Genomic DNA, 13,593 nt, shown 5'->3' with positions numbered 1-13,593 from the left:
TTTTAGATGCAATTGGTCATTTATTTAGACATAAACATCACATAGTCAACAAAAGCTTCAAAGAAACAAACAACCATATACATGAGCTCGGGGGTCCCTGCTACCAAGCTGCTCAGCACAGTAATACTGTCAGCCGTCAAACACTCTTCATCATGCAGTACAGAATAAGAGAAAACATGGCACATAGACGAGCATTATTCTTTCCATCAGAAAATCCATATCAAATATAGACATTTCTTAAAAAATATAAAGTTATTGCATTTTCTTTAATACTTCAGATAAGACACAATTTCGGTCAAAAGCAGCTGATTGTCTTCTTGTGAAATGGCTTCTGAACGCAGGAATCAGATGATTCACTGCAGCAGAATCACATCTGCATAATACTGTCTGACCAGGCGCATACAGAGGTCTGGTCACTGTAACACAAACACACAACCTGTGAGCTGCTGGAGCAGTTCACACGCTACCATAACCTCTGCAGTTATGACACCAACACAGGTGAGTTCTGCTCCGGTCTGTGTGACAAAAGCTTCAGGTAAACACCTGGACAACATCGAACCTGAACATGATTTGGTTTTAAACAGGTAAAGCTGAGGATGAGTTTTTAGATTCCCTCTTCTCTTCAGCATCTTCAGGGATGGCCTGTGGACATGGAAGAAACTACTATGACCTCCTGGCCTTATTCCAGACCGCTGACTGAAGAACAACACGCCTGAACTCCTGACGGGTTTCACCAGGTTTGTCACGTTATGGCCTCATGCTGATGATGCTGAGTGTCAGCAGTACCGGAGGAGATGGCTGGTCCTCTAAAACATGGATTAGATAAAACAGTAGGAAAGCTGGTAGAGGTGGATCTAGACCTTAAATCTGGAGTATCATGGCCTTCCCTCCTGTTTGTCATGAATGCATTCGTCTCCTCTCTTCTTTGGCTCGCTCACTTCTGCTCAGGTTTTCTTCATGTGTGGATCAGAGAAAACCTCCACATTTGGCACCGACACGGTCCAATGAGGAGACGTTTAGGATGATGAAGCGTGAGGTCCACTCCTTCCCCCCACAGATCCACTAGAGATATGAGGCCTCCTCTGGATCTGGCCTTCGTCCTGCTCTGCTTTACTCGCTTTATTTGAGTCTTCAGAAAAGTTTGTAATTACGGTGAAACATTTCACTCTGACCCAGAATATCTGCAGAACCTTGAAGGCTTGCTGCCTGTGACGTGCACTGTGACACCCACAACACTGTGCGGCATGATGGGAAAATGACGTTTGGTCAGACCAGGACTTTTTGGCCTCTCTATAAAATGTATTTTGTTGCACACACACACATACCCACACAAGAGCACACACACAGATGGGCGTGTAGACACCAACACACACATAAAGGATGTGCGTGAAGGCTTGTGCTGGTCTGAAGCAAACTCTTCTTCAAGGTCAGACACGCATTCTCACAGTTGATGGAGGCAGCTCAGCACTCTCCATGACAACCGCTTGATCGTGGTACACGTGAGTCATAGAGTGATTGTCAGGATAGCTGCCTCCCTCTGCAACATCTACAGGAACTCTGCAGGAGGAAACGGAGGGCTCTTAAATCTGCTGGAGACCGAGGGCTGCTGGGAGGAGGAGGAGCAGAAGGAGGCCCAGGCCAGACGGCGGAGGGGAGCGCAGGACGCCTCTGGAATGCATGGAGGAGGTCCTGATGTAAGACTCCAGGAAGGCAGAGAGGGGGACGTGGGAGACCAGAGTGGGGCTGGCATAGTTGATGAGGGACTCGATCTTCTCCGCCTCTTTACCGCACGCTTCCACCTGGAAGACAGACCAGCAGCATGCTGAGTCAGCTGGGCGTCCACAGACGTTAAGTCAAAAACATCACTAGTTCGAATAAATGCAACACTTCACATGCAAGCAAGGTGGATGTCATGTCTGGTTATGGTAACATTCATTAAAACTGATGAGACACTCACTCTGATCCATGTGATTTACACATGATTTGATCTAAACTATGGGTGTAAAGCACGTGTCAAAGTCAAGGCCCGGGGGCCGGATCCGGCCCTCCAGATCATCTGATATTTGTGACATCCCAATTTTAAATTTAGAATACATATTTTATGAAGAGTAAAATATTGAAAGTCATTTAAGATTTAGGGTGATGTATTCTGGAATAATATTCCTGCCTGTTTTTATTCATATTTATGTAAAAAAAGTTAGGTTTTAAAAGTTTTAACAACATTTTGGCCCACGACCCACTGTACTGACTGTTTTGGGTTTAACACTCCTGATCTAAACTATGGCTTTAATGGATCACAAAACTCTCGGTTTGGATCGTGTCGTGGTTTTAGGGTCATGGTTCAGAACCTTTTCTTAGATCAGGAAAAGTAAAAAAAATAAATAAAAAAAACAGGAAAAAACAAGAAGATGAAAGCCTAAAAAAGCTTTAAAACATATGTTTGAGAAAACATTTGTAAAGTACTTCAAAGCATAAATACACACCCCGACATTTTTAACTTTGAACGAAAACAAAAATGTCAAAACATGTAGTTTCTGGTTTCATTCATGTGTCAGGAGACCAAATCTACAAAAACTGAGAGAAAATAATGATTCATATTCAATTCTCCCACGCCTAAAAAGGAAGTCGACACACATTTGATTCTAATCCAAATCTAGAGCCTACTCATCAGTACATCTTGGGTTCTGGTTTGTCTGTTTTCTGGGTTCATGTTCTGGTTTCAGGTTTTGTTTCCTCTGTCAGTCACAGCAGGTTCAGGTTTCTGTCCGTTCACAGTTCAGTCAATGATCCTCAGAGTATTTAAGAGCCTGCTTTTAGCTAAGCTTTTTGTTTCATGGCTCTGTCACACTTCAAGTTCATTTATGAAGCTAATGCATTCAGTTTGCTGACACTTCTTTGTTCTCCTGACTACAAAACACATAATCATTTCATTTTATTGTTTATTCACCCATTTCAAAGTGATAAAATAAAAATAAGCACCTTAAATGGAACTAGAGAAGTTGCATTACCTGGGATGATGCTAGTGTGAATAATTTTGCTAAATCTGGTTGCTGAAAATGCTGAAGCAATTGACTCTGATTGTTGAAGGGATTTGCTGAAAATGAAAAATGTGCTAAAAGAATTGAAATTTTGCTAAAGAACTATGAAAGACCACTAAAGTAGGCCTAAATTTCTGAAAAATTGTTAGTAAGTTTGCTTAAAAATCCTCCATACATGAGAATTTTCCAAAAACATGTAGTGTGTTGCTTAAATATGAGCTAAGCTCTAAATTAGCCCCAAAAACCTTGGTTGATGCCAAATTAGCCTGAAAAGCTAGCACATATCTAAAATTCTAGCTCAACTCTAAAAAAGCCTGAGAATTCTCAGTAAAATGTGTTTAAAACGTTAGTCTGTTGCTAAAATATTAGCTAAACTCAAAGTAGCCTAACAGACCTCAGTAGATAACAAATTAGCCAAAAACGTTAGCATGTTCCTAGCTAATCTCAAAAGTAGCCTAACAACCTTAATAGATAACAAAGTAGCCAAGAGACATCGGGAAGTAGTAAAATATTAGATAAAATTAGCATAAAAAACCCTCAGTAGATGCTAAATTACCAAAACGAGCTAGCATGATGCTCATATAACAGCTCACTCCCAAAGTATTTGGGAGTGAGCTTCGTAAATGACTGTCAACAATGGTTAGAAGGGGAAAAAGTTTTTGAAGAATTTAACAATTCATTTATTTCCAATGGGGCATATTTTGCTCAATATTTCAAAAACGATAAATTTATGAATACCAAAGATATGAGCAGTAAACAAGCTGGACGTTCTAATACAGAGATCGCTAAAAAGGTTGAAAGTGTTCATGTCCAGAGAAACGTACAGAGAGGAATCTCTATAGTGTGAATGCTTACTAAGCAATCACACAAGTATTACAATGAAAGTTTGAATGAAGCTGAACAATTTATCGATTCTTTTTCCAGTTTGGTCCAAACTCTCATTTTTTCCAGCAGTATTTTTTTTACAAAAACCCTGAAAAGAATCAATAAACTCATCTCATGAATCTGCAGTCTTGTCAGAAAAGCATCGACCGTCATGAAGAAGTTCACAGACTTTCTGTTCAAACTCAAATGTGTTCAGAAAACAGATGAAGAATAAATGAAAAAACCTTGAGAAAGAATGATGCTGTTGCCAGGTAACGCTGACGGACGAGCAGTGGAAGTTCATCCCAGCACAGAAACTCTTCACTGCAGAGTTTTCACTGGTTTTTATTCAGAAATGACTTTCTTTGTCTACATAAATGAACTTTTTAATTGCCTCTGAAACTCTATTGTCTGAATTTCAGACCGCTGAACAAGAAGTCAATAACAGACGAGGACACAGGAACGTTTTCTAATTTCCATCAGTCATCTTCTGCTGATCCTCCCAGTCCTGCATGCACTGTTATATGTGAGGTTATCAGAAAGACGATTGGAAGCAGATGTTTGATGTTTGATCACCTGAACAAAGCCGGGTGTGAGGGTGTGAGGGGGGAGCTGCCTGAGTGAAAAAAGCATGTTCTTTTCTACCAGCTAAAAGCTCAGAAAAACAGCCTGGCTTTAATGACCTTCAAGAGGAACAATCATCCGGACTCGTCCACAGAAGGCTGGAACATTTTAATGAAGGCCTGTTATGTGTCTGAAGCGCAGCGCGGTGCCGGTACAGTCAGCCGGTTCAGAGTCAGGATGAGAGCGAATGCTGGATCCGGCGCTGCAGGGGCGGGTCTCCAACCAGAGCGAGAAGCTGGAAGAACGTCTGAGACGTGATGTTTGTGTTCATCGCTGATGTCAGCAGAGCGGCGCTCTCAGGTCGGCGTGTTTCTGGCTTCGGTCAAGAGGATGGAAAGAGCGGCAGATGGAGGAGAAACATCTGTTCCATCCTAATGTAATGTTCCCACAGGCCGCTCTGAATCAGCTGTGGCGGTGCAGCAGCCTCTCCTCACAGAGGAAGAGCGTCTTCCTCTGTGAGGAACACACAAGTCCTCCTCTGAAGAAGACATGTTCAGACAGTTCTGCAGGCGTCATCAGGAACGATTCATCTTCAGCAGTAACATGTACTGGGCCTGGAGTGTCCGAGTCCGATTAAGTCTTGACATTTGTGTTTGGATAGGTAACATGTCAGATAACTGAGCAAAATGATGGCAAAAAGATACATTTATTAGAATACATTTCAAGCACTCATTCTTTCTGCTGCACAACACAGCTTAGCTGCTGTTAGGAGACAGTTCTCTTTAAAAAAAATTAATTGCAATCATATGTATACATTTTGCATAAAAAAATTGAATTTACACCAATGTTGGTTATAAAGAAAAAAGTGACCGAAGTCAGAACGATAAAAAATGTCATCTTTGACTTTTTCTCATTCTAAGTTTTAGTAAATCTGCTGCAGCAGGAGGATCAGATTTGATAGGATCTGTTTGTTCTTAGTGGAGATGCAACACAAACTACCTCTCCTCTGCAGGAATTCTGAAGAATCTGTCGTCGTAAATACATGCCCCCCCTCACCGCCCCCTCCACGTGCTAAGGGCAGTCTGTGCATGACCTTCATAAAGTCTGTGCATGACCTTCATAAAGTCTGTGCATGACCTTCATAAAGTCTGTGCATGACCTTCATAAAGTCTGTGTATGACCTTCATAAAGTCTGTGCATGACCTTCATAAAGTCTGTGCATGACCTTCATAAAGTCTATGTATGACCTTCATAAAGTCTGTGTATGACCTTCATAAAGTCTATGTATGACCTTCATAAAGTCTGTGCATGACCTTCATAAAGTCTATGTATGACCTTCATAAAGTCTGTGTATGACCTTCATAAAGTCTGTGTATGACCTTCATAAAGTCTATGTATGACCTTCATAAAGTCTGTGTATGACCTTCATAAAGTCTGTGCATGACCTTCATAAAGTATGACCTTCATAAATTCTGTGCATGACCTTCATAAAGTATGACCTTCATAAATTCTGTGCATGACCTTCATAAAGTATGACCTTCATAAAGTCTGTGCATGACCTTCATAAAGTCTGTGCATGACCTTCATAAAGTCTGTGCATGACCTTCATAAAGTCCTCTGCTGTTGCTGCTTCTCTGAATCGCTACATCTAACCATGTTTGCTGGAGCAGTCTTTTATTTTGAAAGAAGCCCCTACATAATAACTGCACATTTTTTGCTAAAAGTTTGATAATTTCATGGAAAATATTCTCCTTTAAATGACAATCAGAATGGCTTTCAAGATCATTCAACAGCATTAGCATCATTGAAAAGATATTACTACAGAATTAGACAAAAGAAGATCATACACTGGTGTTTTCATAGATCTAAAGAAATCCTTTGACACAATTGATCACAATATTCTGTTTGTCAAACTTCAATCTCATGATATTAGAGGAGTTGCATTACAATATGTGATTGGTTATTTAGACAATTGTCAGCTGTATGTTGAATATACAGGACATTTATCAAAACACTAAAAATACATTGTGGTATTCCACAAGGCTCAGTACTGGGACCGCATTTTCTTTATTTCATTCATGTGTCAAAAATATTTCAACTTGTCCTGTTTGCAGATGACACCAGTTTTCTTGTTCAGGGAAAAACTTGGATGCATTAGTTTCTACTATTGAGCAAGAAATGATTTTACTTCAGAAATGGTTCAGTAGAAACAAACTCAATTTAAACAAAACGTTTATGTTGTTCAATAACAAATAAATCACTTCTTAATTTGAAATGGAATGGTGTTAATATAGAAATAGTTCATGAATTTAGATTTTTGGGGATTATTGTAGATGAAAAATGTAAATGGAAGCAACATATGACAAATTTAAAAAAAAAAAAAGTCAAAATCTTGTATTTTTTAACAAAGCTAAATTTTTGTCAAATTACAAAGCAAAGTATATCTTGTATTTCTCCTCGATTTTACCATATTTTTCATATTGTTTGCAAGTCTGGTGTAATTCTCATGAATCAAACGCAGACCTTTAATAATTTTATACAAAAAAAAACATAATTAATAATTTATATGACTCCTCACAATGAGCACTCCTCTAAGCTACTTTTCAAGTCAAGAATACTGAAATTTAAAGATTTAGGTTCAAATCAAATCAAACTTATTTATAAAAGTGCTTCTCATATTGTGAGCAACTTGAAGCGCTTTACATTTAAAACCAAAACATACACGGTAAAAGACCCCCCCCCCTCCCATACCCCATGACCCCATGACCCCACACACAATAGATACTTAAAAAGAAATAAGAAAAACGTCTAAAATAAACTTAAGTCTTGGCTCTGCTGTGAGGAAACAGTATCAGGGATTCTATCACAGCAGGAGCCGGCCTGGCCAGAGGAACGGGACGGTGCCCACCCAAACCGGGACAGACCGCTAATGCTTGAGGCCAAACATGTTATGTTGCCATGTAGTTTACAATATCTTTGTTGTAATTGAAGGAAATAGCCGTAGAAATGATGACTTTAAAGTACCTAAAGTAAAAACTACATTTAAATAAATCACTATTTCCTTTGCTGGGGTTTAAAAATGGAATTGATAATAATAATAATAATAATACATTTTATTTAAAGCGCCTTTCATGTCACCCAAGGACACTGTACATGATAAAACAGAATAAATAGACATAAAAACAGAGCACAATAAAATTATATAAAAAAAATAAATAAATAAGTCACCAAGAATACACAGAAAATCAAAGTGAGAAGGCAGATTTAAACAGGTGAGTTTTTAGATGGGATTTGAAAATTGGTAGGGAGACAATTCCTTGGATAATGACCTGAAAACGTGTTTGAGTATTGTTGTTTTACATTTAAATGTAAAAACAAAATGATTGATGTAAATATTGTGTTTCTGTTTGTATTATTGGTATTATTACGGGTTTTCATTGTGTGTTTGGTTTGATTCTATCCACTCATTTAGTCGTCAGTTTGTATCATATGGTATAATAAGGATTTATAAGACTTCCTACTCCTGTTCCTCTAAGTAGATTGTGTGTACGATCTAACTGAAGAAGAACAAATAAATAATACAAAAATAAGACATCTCAGGGGTCTCAGCGTCTGTGAGCTGAGGGAGCTTCGCTCTGCCCCCTCTGAGGTGTGTGTGCGTGTCGGGGGGGGGTTACCTGCAGAGGTGTTGGCTGCTGGTCCACGGGCACGATGAGGACCACCAGCTGGTGGTCGATGCTCAGGTATCCAAAGACGTCACACTGCGGCACAGACACGTGCAGGCGCAGGATCTGCAGGACGTCGTGGACCGTCACCGGCTGGTTCTTGTTCACCTGCACACAGACGGAGTTTTGGTGATAGAGGGATAAAGGGATACATAAACCCCTCCTCCCCGACCTTTGGGAGTGTCAGCTGTACCTCTGAGAAACAGTTCATCTTCTCCTTGTTCCAGTGAATCTGCAGCATGCTGGCACAGATGGGACAGCAGGCTCCTGAAAGCAGCAGTCAGAGGTCAGAGTTCACCCTCCCCGGGAGTTCGGCTGCTGTGGGGGCAGTTTCACTCACCGGGGGGCGTGATGGGATAGCAGCCTGGAGTGGACACGGGCGGACAGGAGACCAAACTGCAGGCGGAGTCATGGATCACCTCGGGCACGACGCCGACTGCACGACACGGCCCCTCGTAGTCCACGGCCACGCGGTCAGAGAAGGCGTGGCACGGCGTGTTGTAGGTCTCACCGTTGTGGCCGCAAACTTCCTGCTGCTTCCTGCAGGCCTCCTAACAACACAAGATACGTTATGCTGAAGCTGAAGGGACACATCAGTTTTCATGGTTTTTTAATGTATTTATTGTATTATTATGGCTGTTTTATTTTATAAAAACTTTCAAATATGATTAAAATCACATTGAACTAAAAAGTCTTAAAAAACATTTTTCATGTTGATCTGAAGTCTCTGTTTCCAAAATCTCCTCTGAGGGGGCGTGGCTGTTGGAGCTCCACCCCTGACCCCCCCTGTCTGATTATGATAGCTTTGTGTCTCACTAGCTGCTCCTTAAAAACATCCATCATTATCGGTAATGTCCAGCTGTATGGTTCTGATCCGGATGTCAGCTGGACGAGGAAGTGAAGATCTTCATGGACAGAACTTCCTCCAAAATCCTGATTCTTTCTCCTTCCAGTTCACCAAAGACTCTTTTAGCTCATTCTCCAATGTTTATTGACTGTGATCAATACATTCAATCATTGGTTTCTCAGAGTTCTTGATAAAATAATCAAAGCTAACATCAAAATGCTCTTTCATTGATTTACAATCCTTTCCAACTGCGGTCAAATGAGCCGCCGTTCACATTTCCGTGGTCACATCAAGAAGCTCCGTGGAGTCTGGTGGAGATTTTCCAGTGTTCTCAGTTCTGCTACCGTAAGTATTGGATGAAACTCACACCAAAAATCCAGTGATGCTGATTTGACCACAGAAATGTGAACGGCGGCTCATTTGACTGCAGTCAATGTGAAGATACCATCTTCTCTTCTCCAGAACCTGAACTAGACACTAGGAACAGATGAGGGTTTAGTGCCATTTTTGCTGCAGCGCTCACACCTGACCCACCTGACAGTGGCCGACGTATGCCAGCGTGTTGTCGGTCTGCTGCAGGTGGCACATGCTGGGGTGCATGAGGTGGTGTGTGTCGCAGACAGGCTGCAGTCTGTCATAGTTACAGGATGCAGGCCGTCCCACACACTCGAACTGCACACAGTCTGAGGAGTCACTCAGACACACACGGTGCTTCGGAACACACCTGTTCACACAAACCCAGTCAGCTTTAACTGTTTGAAACATTAAAGTACTTGGATTTAGTGTAACTAATGTGGTGTTGACCCCTCCCCTCCATGTGGGGTGGGCAGGGGAACCCACCTCTGTTTCCTGGGGCAGCTCCTGCCGCTGCAGGGGTCGCTCAGGTGACACTGGCCAAACACAAACTGGTGGTCTTGGAAGCCCATGCAGCGGGCCACACAGGCGCTGGGGTAGGTGCGGCCGTTGGCGGCGCACACCGGGATGAAGTGGTCAGCACAGCTGCAGGGAAGGTCTGGGGGGCACAGTGAAAGAGTGAAGGGGGAGCGCCAGTGGTCAAACCTGGATCTGGACCACGACTGTCTATGAAAAATGCATCCATTTACTTTGATCGCTGCAGTTTAATCTAAACAGATCTGTTCTTGGAAAATACAATATAAATGTATCAAATCCAAAAATGACTGATACTGTTTGTGTGTTACAAACAGCTATTATAGTACTATTCTGGGTGTCGGAATAGACGGTATTTCTCTGAAACAATCTAGCTCCACAGTCAACTGTTGCAGAGGCTATTGTGGTCGAGCGTTCAGCACACATCAGAGGTCAGAGTGCAACCTGAACTGGAGGAAGGGCTCTTCTTACTGTTTTGGCCTTCGGCGACGAGGGGCGACTCGATGTTCTCGCAGCGCATCTCCATGCAGTTCTCCAGACGGCCACTAGCCCCACAGCTGCACACCTCATAGCAGCCAGGCAGACTGGTCGGCACCTGGACCCGAAAATTCCGCGGCACCAGAAACTCAGAGGCTTCACCCAGTTTACAGCCTGAGGAGAGGCAGACGTCAGACTCTGTAGACGTCAGGGTCTGCAGATGTCAAACTCTGCAGACGTCGGACTCTGCAGACGCCAGGGCTCTGCAGACGTCAGGGTCTGCAGACGGCGGACTCTGCAGACGCCGGGCTCTGCAGACGCCGGACTCTGCAGACGCCGGGCTCTGCAGACGCCGGACTCTGCAGACGCCGGGCTCTGCAGACGCCGGACTCTGCAGACGTCGGACTCTGCAGTCGTCAGGGTCTGCAGACGTCAGGGTCTGCAGACGTCAGGGTCTGCAGACGTCAGGGTCTGCAGACGTCGGACTCTGCAGACGTCAGGGTCTGCAGACGTCAGGGTCTGCAGACGTCGGACTCTGCAGATGTCAGGGTCTGCAGACGTCAGACTCTGCAGATGTCAGGGTCTGCAGACGTCAGACTCTGCAGATGTCAGGGTCTGCAGACGTCAGACTCTGCAGACGTCAGACTCTGCAGACGTCAGACTCTGCAGACGTCAGGGTCTGCAGATGTCAGGGTCTGCAGACGTCGGGCTTTGCAGACGCCAGGATCTGCAGACATCAAGCAGAGGAGGCTGTGGATGTCGAGTCTTTGGTCTCCTCCAGCTCCTGCCTGACTCGATAGGCTTTGTCTTCCAAAGGACATGGAATCAACTCAGTCATTCAATCATTTTGCTTTTCTTTCTGTTTATTTTGGCAGATGACGATTGATAAATGATAGGTTGAAAACCTTAAAAGAAAGAAGTTGATATCTCAATCAAACATTTCAGCAAACTCAGCATGTCAAACAAATGTCAAAATACTCTTAGGTTTAACTCAGGACTAACAAGCAAAGCAATCAGCATAAAACAACAAATTATTATAGTCCATAAATCCATTTAGTCCATACCGGTTGTGTCTTTGGTTCGTATTCTGGAGCTGGAGTGGAATCAGATCAAACAGAGATGCAGGTGTGAAAGCTCTTTTCAGTGGTGAATGAGGTGAGGTGGGTGTTTGTTTTTTCATGGGGATGTCCGGCCCGGGAGGAGTTAACATGTTTGGCCCGGGTGGAGATAATCTCTGATTGAACGTAACAGTGGATGCATCAGCATCAGGGTTCCCTCCTACCTGGGACGCACAGGAACGGCTCACAGTCGTCCTCGTCAAGGCAGCCCATCCGGTTCACCTGGCACAGGTAGTTGCTAGGACACGGGTTGGGGTTGCATGTATGGATGACTTCCTGATGAACAGTGCTGCCAATGGAACTAGGAGCTGAAAGGTGGAGAAGCGCCATCAGTGCGTCTGGTGTGAAAAGAGTCTGCTGAGGAATCACACCGACAAACAGCTCAGCCAAGTTAACGCTGGCAGGATAAATCTGATCCCACCTGAGGGTTAAACTAGATCAGGGGTGTCAAACTCATTTCGGTTCAGGGGCCACATTCAACCCTGTCTGATCTTAAGTGGGCCGGACCAGTAACATCATAGAAATAACCTATGGTTACTTATCTGTAGCTTTGTCTTTTTTTTTTTTTTTCTCAGATGGAATAAAATGTGTCAAACAACCTAATCAACGAGGCTAATCACTTATTATGACATTGCTTGTTATAATTATTTCTTGGTCTCTTGTCATGATGGTATTTCTTTTCCTTTACTCCCCCTAGTGGTGGAATTGCACATTGCGGTAATTTCTTTAAAGAACCAGAACTCGCCACAGGAATGGGCTACAAACTTGTTTTGTTTCCCCCAACATTCTTAATTTTTTTCTCTTCATGATTGGAGATTAAACCCTCAAACAGGCCGTATGTTTGACACCACAGCCAGAGATCATTATAACTGATCTCTCAGCCTCCAGAATCGTTGTGTTGCTTAATGATACCAGTGCACAATAACATCGGGCCATTAATAACGCTAAAAAAAAAAATGATCTCGGGGGCCGAACCCGGCCCCCGGGCCTTGACTTTGACACGTGTGAAGTAGATCAACCTCTGCAGGGTTTTGACCTTTTGATCATCAGCAGGTCAGTCTGAACATTTACAGCAGACCGATTCACACCTATTTGAGGTTCATCAGTCTGTCCCAGTTCTAGGTTATGGTGACAGCACAGCTTCATCCAGGAACACGACTGCAGACGTCAGCAGGCCTCCCTCTAAACTACAGATTTAGTTTGTGAAACCGCCACACCACCAGACCATGCAGATGTTTGGAGAAACGTTGAGCTGCAGCGCCCTCTGCTGGAGACAGTCTGCTAATACTTTACTGAGGAGTGGAGGTCACAGAAGAGTTTCAGAGACTCACTGAGGTATTTGTGGAGGGGGATGCAGCGCTCGGGGTCATCGATGGGGGAGAGCAGGTCACAGATCCTCTCTGCTGTCTGGCCCTCGTGGAAACGCTGGCTGTCCCCACACTGGGTCAGGATGGACACGCAGTCTGACCTGAGCGGGACAGGAGACGTGAAGAACCGCAACAGATGAACTCTGACCTGAGCACCCAGCAGGAACCCTCACAGCAGCACCCCTGACCTGGATTTGTGTCTCCCAGGTACTTACTTGCATATGAGGCTGCCTCTGGACTTGCTGTGGCAGGGTTTGATCTGCAGGGAGCAGGCCACGGCCTTCCACATGTTCGGCAGACACTTCCGGATGTCCAGCACGGGGATGTTCATGAACGGCATCTTGATGGTGCCGTTGGACCACAGCTTGATGTCGTTCATGGCTCCCTGGTCGGATTGGATGTTGCAGCTGCGGAACAGCTCTGTGGGCCTGCAGAAGAACACTGGTGTTGATGTCTGCATTTTGATGTTGGTTTGAATCATTTATGTATTCTATTGTTTTGTGTAATCTTACCTTTGGCTGAGACTAATGGGGATCCTTAACCCTTTAACACCTGAGACGTCATCAGTGACGCTTAAACACTAAATCTTTAACACACTATAACTTTTCAACCGTTAACAGGATAATTCCAGTAGATTGTGAAGGACAAAAATTCTGGAGTTCCGGTGTTAAAGGGTTAATTCAGGAGTGTCAAACTCAATCGCAC

At 43.5% G+C, this 13,593-nt stretch overlaps 1 protein-coding gene across 1 annotated transcript in view; it reads right to left on the bottom strand.

Annotated features, from left to right (window-relative positions):
* The window catches only part of reck (reversion-inducing-cysteine-rich protein with kazal motifs), a 48,920-nt gene continuing 35,327 nt past the window's right edge, over positions 1-13,593 (bottom strand). The window contains exons 11-20 of the mRNA XM_024261762.2: positions 13,104-13,316; positions 12,853-12,989; positions 11,686-11,829; positions 10,398-10,577; positions 9,879-10,050; positions 9,573-9,762; positions 8,532-8,742; positions 8,385-8,458; positions 8,144-8,299; positions 1-1,799 (exon numbers count right to left, since the gene is read on the bottom strand). Of these exons, the coding sequence (XP_024117530.1) occupies positions 1,581-1,799; positions 8,144-8,299; positions 8,385-8,458; positions 8,532-8,742; positions 9,573-9,762; positions 9,879-10,050; positions 10,398-10,577; positions 11,686-11,829; positions 12,853-12,989; positions 13,104-13,316 (1,696 nt within the window). The 3' untranslated portion in view covers positions 1-1,580. The remainder of the gene's footprint in view (positions 1,800-8,143; positions 8,300-8,384; positions 8,459-8,531; positions 8,743-9,572; positions 9,763-9,878; positions 10,051-10,397; positions 10,578-11,685; positions 11,830-12,852; positions 12,990-13,103; positions 13,317-13,593) is intronic.

The sequence above is a fragment of the Oryzias melastigma genome, linkage group LG20 (genome assembly GCF_002922805.2).
Source record: "Oryzias melastigma strain HK-1 linkage group LG20, ASM292280v2, whole genome shotgun sequence".
Classification (NCBI taxonomy): domain Eukaryota; kingdom Metazoa; phylum Chordata; class Actinopteri; order Beloniformes; family Adrianichthyidae; genus Oryzias; species Oryzias melastigma.
Note: the sequence above shows the minus strand (reverse complement) of the source record. Positions and strands in the feature narration are given on the sequence as shown.